Source organism: Ixodes scapularis, unplaced genomic scaffold, assembly GCF_016920785.2.
Source record: "Ixodes scapularis isolate PalLabHiFi unplaced genomic scaffold, ASM1692078v2 PGA_scaffold13__105_contigs__length_92229423, whole genome shotgun sequence".
NCBI classification, from domain to species: Eukaryota; Metazoa; Arthropoda; class Arachnida; order Ixodida; family Ixodidae; genus Ixodes; species Ixodes scapularis.
Window position 1 is genome coordinate 2041928 of NW_024609839.1, and position 8805 is coordinate 2050732.

The 8805-nt window shown below is 47.1% G+C and overlaps 1 protein-coding gene across 1 annotated transcript in view; it reads right to left on the bottom strand.

The window, feature by feature from the left end:
- The window catches only part of LOC115320305 (ficolin-1-like), a 76401-nt gene extending 67870 nt beyond the window's left edge, over nucleotides 1-8531 (bottom strand). The window contains exon 1 of the mRNA XM_040217300.1: nucleotides 8387-8531. Within this exon, the coding sequence (XP_040073234.1) occupies nucleotides 8387-8531 (145 nt within the window). The remainder of the gene's footprint in view (nucleotides 1-8386) is intronic.
- Between the last annotated feature and the right edge of the window lie 274 nt (nucleotides 8532-8805).

The following is an 8805-nucleotide window of genomic DNA, read 5'->3' on the forward strand; positions in this document are numbered from 1 at the left end:
CCGCTAACGGTGTTGCGCAGTGCACATAAACACCAAGGTACCCGTTCACAAACCGAAGCAAACGAAGAAGAAAAAACTAATTTCATTGTATACATAATTAAACAGCGCACAAGGAGAGGGACAGAAAAGGAAGACAGAACAGGCAAGCGCTGACTCGCAACTGACGATTTACTATGAAAAGGAGAAGGAAGAAAACTACACACATGAACATATATCGGAAAAGAGAAAGATGTGAAAAAGCTAATAAATTAAATAAAATTACACCTAAAATAATTATAGCTGAAAAGGAAAACAAAATAAAATGAAAATCAATCTCTCAAAGTCCTAGGCATGTCCAGTGCCGGCACTCCGAAGCCTTGACCATACACCTATTTGTGCGCAGCTGCCCCCATAAACTCATACTCGCTGTCTTGTAGTGTTAATGATGGCTGGCTCACACATTTGGATTCGAGCTTTCTTATCCAAAAGGCTTCCACTATTTCTCTTGTTGTTTTTTCTTTATGGGAAGCTAGAACAGTTGTTGCACAAAAATCTGGATCACATCCACAGGTTCTGCAGTGGATGGCTAGGTGGCTTCCAGTGGTGGTTTGAAGAGACTGTTTATGTTCCCTCAAGCGGTCGTTGAGGCAACGCCCAGTCTGTCCGACATAGGTTTTCCCGCAGGACAGAGGAAGATGGTAAACCACTTGTAGAATGCAAGACACAAAGTGCACCTTGTGGTTTTTCATGCAGCAAGCCCTGCTGTCATTGTTCTTGTCCAAAAGCGTGCAAATTCTACCCAGTTTGTTTGGGGCTGAAAACACCATGGGCACGTTGTATCTATTGGCAACATTTTTTAAGTTGTGCGACGTCTTGTGGATGTATGGTATAACTAGTGGTCGGATATTGGCAAGGTCTTTGCTTTTTTTTCTTTTGGTCGATCCTTTACAGGTTTGTATCAGAGTGCCCGCAACTTCACTTAACATGGCTGATGGAAAGCCGGATCTTGAGAGTTTGTTTACTTGAGTGCTGAAACTCTGTTCGATGGTGTGGTGACAGGATTTTTTCAAAGCTGAATACATGCACGAACTGGCTATCCCTCTTTTTATTAATTTTGAATGGGCAGATTGGTAATTAAGAATTTCTTTTTTGGAGCGTGGTAGGTAGGACCAACAAATGTGGTGATCTGAGATTTTTATAGATAGGTCCAGGAACTGCAGCACATTTAGAATAGGTTGTTCATACGTAAAACTCAGACCTTTACCGCTTCTGGAGAAAACACTCAGGATTGTATCTATTAAGTCTTCTGTTTGTTCTTCTTGGAGGATAATAAGAAAGTCATCAACGTACCTGAAGACTTTTATAATAGACATAGTGCTCAAAAGCGGTGCGAGGATCATGTCTACGCCTCCCAGAAAGATGTCGCTTAAGATGGGAGCAACACATGACCCAATGCACACTCCAGACCGCTGTAGGTATGAAGAATCTTGCCATTTTACAAACAAGGCTTTCAGATAAAAGTCTAGTAGCTCCATGAAGCTTTCCGTTGAAGTACCACTCGAATTCTGAAACTTGATTTCTCCTGATTGTTCAATAGTTGATTTGACTGAAGCCAGGAGAGCATCCTGTGGAATTAAGTAATACAGGTCCACCACGTCTACGCTGAAGGCTCCTCTCTTCTGATTGGTGTCACTCTTCAAAAAATCAATTACCTCCTCGGAGTTGTGTATGAGGAACGGGTCAACTATGTTGAGGCTAGAGAGGTGAGTCTGGAGATAGAGGGCGATCTGTTTCTGCCAAGTACCTCTTTCTGATACAATGGCCCTGAAGGGACATGCATCTTTGTGGGTTTTTGCACTAAAAAATATATCCAGGTGCAAGCCCTCAGCTTTCTTTATTTTTACCGCCAGCTGATTGAGACTTAGCTTTTGACAGGTGGCATATGCTCTTTCCTTGATCTTTTTCAGTACTATGTCTACAGGCTTGAAATTTTTCATTACAGCAGCGTTAGCCTTTTCATTGTACATACCCTCGGGCATGACGACAAAGCCTCCTTCTTTATCTGAGAGCAGAAGTTTCTGGGAGTTTTGCTCTAAATATCTGACCACGGGTCTGACTCGAATGGGCTGTCTTCCTTTCTTGATGGAGCTTGTGATGACGTTCACACATTCTGAGATGCATCGGGGACGATCTGCTTCTGGAACTTTGAAGGCTACCTTCCTTGCCAAGGTTAGTAAAGCAGGTGGCTGTAAGGTGGGTTCCAGGGAAAATTTAGGGCCTAGGTCTAAAGTCTTCCTTACAGGAGAAGGAATACTAACGTCGCCCAAGATGATTGTTGTCCCTTTGACGGCAGTCAAGTTTCTCTTTTTGCAGAGCAGTTCGGGAAGAATCCCCCGCCAGAGAAATTCAGCAACTTTCACATCTTTCTCTTTTCCGATATATGTTCATGTGTGTAGTTTTCTTCCTTCTCCTTTTCATAGTAAATCGTCAGTTGCGAGTCAGCGCTTGCCTGTTCTGTCTTCCTTTTCTGTCCCTCTCCTTGTGCGCTGTTTAATTATGTATAGCAACCACCAACTAGCCCAAGTATCCACCATTTTGAAGTTCATTTCTAGTACATCGGGCCTCTATCCTCCTCTCACATGTAAATATGCCCCTTTCAGTAACATTTTTCATCTGGTCAACCTCGCGGCCCAGTGCATGTTTAGTGCCAGAGTGGCCTCCTGGCACATCAAGAAGGGCCTCTGTCCAGTGGAACTCCATGGATTGTGTGGTATGCTACAACCGTCAGCAGGCCATGCAAGAAGACTGTGTCGGATTCTTCGCTCCGAGTACTGGCGGCAAGAAAGGTATTTCAAGGAATGCCTTAGAGTGGCTTGTGCTGCTCGTGGAGGCACCGAGAACCAACAACGAAGGCTGTTCTACAACATGAGCAATTCGGAGAGACAAGTTGCTGAATTTCTCTGGCGGGGGATTCTTCCCCAACTGCTCTGCAAAAAGAGAAACTTGACTGCCGTCAAAAGGACAACAACCATCTTGGGCGACGTTAGTATTCCTTCTCCTGTAAGGAAGACTTTAGACCTAGGCCCTAAATTTTCCCTGGAACCCACCTTACAGCCACCTGCTTTACTAACCTTGGCAAGGAAGGTAGCCTTCAAAGTTCCAGAAGCAGATCGTCCCCGATGCATCTCAGAATGTGTGAACGTCATCACAAGCTCCATCAAGAAAGGAAGACAGCCCATTCGAGTCAGACCCGTGGTCAGATATTTAGAGCAAAACTCCCAGAAACTTCTGCTCTCAGATAAAGAAGGAGGCTTTGTCGTCATGCCCGAGGGTATGTACAATGAAAAGGCTAACGCTGCTGTAATGAAATATTTCAAGCCTGTAGACATAGTACTGAAAAAGATCAAGGAAAGAGCATATGCCACCTGTCAAAAGCTAAGTTTCAATCAGCTGGCGGTAAAAATAAAGAAAGCTGAGGGCTTGCACCTGGATATATTTTTTAGTGCAAAAACCCACAAAGATGCATGTCCCTTCAGGGCCATTGTATCAGAAAGAGGTACTTGGCAGAAACAGATCGCCCTCTATCTCCAGACTCACCTCTCTAGCCTCAACATAGTTGACCCGTTCCTCATACACAACTCCGAGGAGGTAATTGATTTTTTGAAGAGTGACACCAATCAGAAGAGAGGAGCCTTCAGCGTAGACGTGGTGGACCTGTATTACTCCATTCCACAGGATGCTCTCCTGGCTTCAGTCAAATCAACTATTGAACAATCAGGAGAAATCAAGTTTCAGAATTCGAGTGGTACTTCAACGGAAAGCTTCATGGAGCTACTAGACTTTTATCTGAAAGCCTTGTTTGTAAAATGGCAAGATTCTTCATACCTACAGCGGTCTGGAGTGTGCATTGGGTCATGTGTTGCTCCCATCTTAAGCGACATCTTTCTGGGAGGCGTAGACATGATCCTCGCACCGCTTTTGAGCACTATGTCTATTATAAAAGTCTTCAGGTACGTTGATGACTTTCTTATTATCCTCCAAGAAGAACAAACAGAAGACTTAATAGATACAATCCTGAGTGTTTTCTCCAGAAGCGGTAAAGGTCTGAGTTTTACGTATGAACAACCTATTCTAAATGTGCTGCAGTTCCTGGACCTATCTATAAAAATCTCAGATCACCACATTTGTTGGTCCTACCTACCACGCTCCAAAAAAGAAATTCTTAATTACCAATCTGCCCATTCAAAATTAATAAAAAGAGGGATAGCCAGTTCGTGCATGTATTCAGCTTTGAAAAAAATCCTGTCACCACACCATCGAACAGAGTTTCAGCACTCAAGTAAACAAACTCTCAAGATCCGGCTTTCCATCAGCCATGTTAAGTGAAGTTGCGGGCACTCTGATACAAACCTGTAAAGGATCGACCAAAAGAAAAAAGAGCAAAGACCTTACCAATATCCGACCACTAGTTATACCATACATCCACAAGACGTCGCACAACTTAAAAAATGTTGCCAATAGATACAACGTGCCCATGGTGTTTTCAGCCCCAAACAAACTGGGTAGAATTTGCACGCTTTTGGACAAGAACAATGACAGCAGGGCTTGCTGCATGAAAAACCACAAGGTGCACTTTGTGTCTTGCATTCTACAAGTGGTTTACCATCTTCCTCTGTCCTGCGGGAAAACCTATGTCGGACAGACTGGGCGTTGCCTCAACGACCGCTTGAGGGAACATAAACAGTCTCTTCAAACCACCACTGGAAGCCACCTAGCCATCCACTGCAGAACCTGTGGATGTGATCCAGATTTTTGTGCAACAACTGTTCTAGCTTCCCATAAAGAAAAAACAACAAGAGAAATAGTGGAAGCCTTTTGGATAAGAAAGCTCGAATCCAAATGTGTGAGCCAGCCATCATTAACACTACAAGACAGCGAGTATGAGTTTATGGGGGCAGCTGCGCACAAATAGGTGTATGGTCAAGGCTTCGGAGTGCCGGCACTGGACATGCCTAGGACTTTGAGAGATTGATTTTCATTTTATTTTGTTTTCCTTTTCAGCTATAATTATTTTAGGTGTAATTTTATTTAATTTATTAGCTTTTTCACATCTTTCTCTTTTCCGACATCTGTTCATGTGTGTAGTTTTCTTCCTTCTCCTTTTCATAGTAAATCGTCAGTTGCGAGTCAGCGCTTGCCTGTTCTGTCTTCCTTTTCTGTCCCTCTCCTTGTGCGCTGTTTAATTATGTATAGCAACCACCAACTAGCCCAAGTATCCACCATTTTAATTTCATTGGGACAACAGAAGAGTAGGGATATAAATGGAGCAATCACTTTAGCTAATTTGCACTGTCTTGCTGCCCAAAATAACCTAACAAAATATCTGCTCGTTTGCCGACTGCTCGCATTAAAAAAGTCGAGCCCGCTAACTTAGACAAGGCAGCATCTGTTTCCACCGGTCAGGGGCCGTAAAACGATTGTGACCAGCGGTTTCCCGAAGCAGCCAGAGGTTCTCGAACACCAGTCAGTCAGTCAGAGTTTCGAGAGCAAGGAAATCAAATAAAGTGTTGCTGAGCCGGAGGCTCAATATGTCACCTTTTCTCGAACACCATGAAACGTTTTGTAGCGTGAGCTACACTGGCCGACGTTGAGCAGTTTTGCGTGGCTCGCATAATGAGCCGTGCTCCGTGCTGCGCATGAGCTAAGAGCAGTGACGCCACACGGCGCACAGCTCGCACGCCGGAGACCCCGCCGCCGCGCGCGCCTCGCTGGTTTTCGCATGCGCGAGGAGCAGTGACGTCACACGACGCACAGCTGGCGCGCCGGAGCCGCCGCCGCCGCGCGCTCCGCTGCCACCGCGTGCCTCGCCGGTCTGCACATTCCAGAGGAGTGGCTTCGTAGCCGGGGCAGACGCACTGGCGGCGCCGTGTGCCCAGCTGTGAGCCTCCGTTGCGCAGTAGCCAAGTCTGACGCTGCACCGGAGCCGCTTGGTAGCGCCTCTCATTTTGTGCGCATAACCTCACGCTACGTATATCCTGGCATAGCCGAACTAAGCCACCGCAATTTTTTTTCTTGAGGACGCCGTTTCAAACAAAGTCTGCGCAGCCATCTTAGTGCAGCGAGGTTCAAAACGGTCGTGCATGCTCCCAAGCATGCTTTCAAGTGGCGAGCACCCATTTCGAATTCCCTTTTAGAAAAACACCCTCTACTGAAGCTTTACTGAGAGTGGAACGCGCTTACTAAAATGACGGGGAAAGCGGAGCTGACGCTTCACGCTCAAATCCCAGAGCAGGTCGCGCGCGCGCGATGGCGACCCCGCTTTCCATAGAGCGGACCGAGAAAGCGAAAACGGTCGACTAAAACTCTCTGATATCAAGCGAGCGTCGACCGCCGGGCCGACCAGTGCCGTGTCGCGGAGGCTTGCGGCTATGCGGGAGAAATTAAGCGCGTTCGCACAAAGCCCTTTCGAGTGCGAGCGTGGTCTGCTAGGCTATTCCGTTGATCGCACTCAGCCCCCGCTCCGTAGCAAGGGAGAGCAGGGCGCTCGCAATGTCGAAGTGCATCGCCGATGAACGCCTTCCTCTTGAAATGCGTTCAAAATCCTATTGACGTTACCTTGTGTAACCCGGACTGTTATTGCGATACCCCTTTGAGTCATGCTGCCCATCGACACTCTCACAACACGTTCCCGTGTTTCTATAGGCACTCGAGGTGCCATAAAAATGTGCGCACGCCCGCTGGTCAAAAAAAAGTGTGACTACCCGGCTACATAGGCTAGATGACGAGAGCAACAACGCAGTCGATAATAAGGAATATCTAGCGAAAACCCTGTCTATACTCCGTTTTACGTTGTGTTGTACAGCAGCCGACGCTACGAGTTATCTTGGCCAGTCCATCGTTAACTCGTGGCCTTCCCGTTGGGTACAACTGCGCGTGGAAGCACAATGTCACACGGCAGGGTGAAATCACTGGATTGGTTTTGATGGCTTGTAGCATTGGCTGCGTTATATAGTTTAATGGTCCCCACGTCCAGGGCCCCGCAGGCTACTACTATTTTTCTGGCCCGAGCGATCAGCTCTCGCTGTTGTTCAGGGCCCTAGCCGAGTAGGGCAGTCTCCCAGGAGGATGTGGAAGGATTTAGTAGGGGTTGAATCCCTTCTCCGAGTGGAGTCGGACAAGGCCAGGTACAGTGATAGAGTGTGGGGGTCGGGGAATTGCAGCCCGGGCATGTGCCTCGATAGCTGCCAAGAAAGAAGAGGTGAATGTGGTGTAGATTTGGAAAAGTCTGTGTTTGTATGCGCCTCCATTCGGTAGCTTCGCGTCTGCTTAAGTCTTTGTGTGGAGGTGGATATGTCCTTCGCCCAGAACGGTAATATTCTGTAACCTGATTAGAGGTTTCGAGTTGCGGACTTTGTGTGGGGCGTTCTTCGGTTTCGTCGTCTGACTGTTGACGGTTGCTGACGGGTCTAGTCGAGTTGCTCTCGACCAACTCCTCTTCCCCATGCCGGGCTGCTCGGAAGGTCAGTCCTTGAGCGAGAGAGTTTGCACTCTCATTACCCTGAAGAAGAGTGTGGCCGGGTGTCCACAGTGTGTGAATCAAAGGGAGTTCTTCGTGGGTTAGGTGGGCTAGGATTCTTCTACTCCATTCAGAAACGAGTCCTCCTGCCCAGGCCCTGCAATCAGCCTGAGAGTCGGCGAGTATGGTAACCATTTCGTTTGGATCGCATCTCCTTGTGTGTTGGGTGCTAGTTATAGCTAAGGCCATTGCCGCTTCCTCCGCTTCTGCGACGGACGGTGATCCGAGCAAAGAGGCAGCTGTTCGCCTCTCACCGTTCGGGCGGCACACCGCGATGCACCTGCCCGAAATGGGAGTAGAGCACGAGGCCGCGTCCGCATAGAGCACGTCCGGGTCTTCCTGACAGCGTCTGCGAAAGTCCTGACTCCGGCCAGTCTCCTTCCTGCTTGTTCTGCCTGCGAGTTGAGGGGGTGAACCGGTGCTCGTTTTTCTTTAATTTCTTTTTCTGGAACTTGCATTGTGTGGGGTGATAAACGGTCATTATTATCAGGGATCCGTTTTAAGCGGTATTTGCGCAAAGTACAAAAATTGTTGCATCGGCACTTTAACTATGCCAGCAGATAATCAACAGGGTCTGTGTGTGGTCAAAGGAACAGCCTAGCAGACGGCGCTCGTAAAGGAAAGAGCTTTGTGCGCACGCGCATAATCTCTCGCGTGTCGCCGCATCCCACCGCGGCACAGCGCTGGCCATCCCGGCGGTCGACGCTCGCGTGATATTATTAAAATATTGGCCCACTGTACATTGCACCCGATATGTCGCTATTAACGAACATAATGATATCCCCGAAACATTGTTCGGTCTACGTGGATGGATGGAAAAAGTGGTCTCACGTTTGTTCGCGTTGCAGGGGTCAAATATCATGTAGGTTTTCGTCGGCGTATGCTGTCTTTCGGTTATTTCCGGAACACGCCGAATACTGCTTTCCATAAAGACGTTCCCAGCCACAAGAGGTATGAAGAGGGATACTACGAACATCTTGAGATCTTTGTCGATGGTAAAAATATTCTCATAAGTCGTAACAAATGCTCCTCTCTCTTTATCTCTCCTCCTATTTATAGCATGAGGACATCACGTGTATGATTCGAATGAGCACCTGCAACAAAAACGAAATTTGCGCTATGATTTTTTTTGTTGATGTAGGCTGAGGGGAACAGATTGACCGGGGAGCTTTCTTCTTTAGGAAAACAATTGTGTTTCAGTTGAATTACCTTTTAAAAACATCTTCTGCGGAAATTTTCTTACTTTTTGT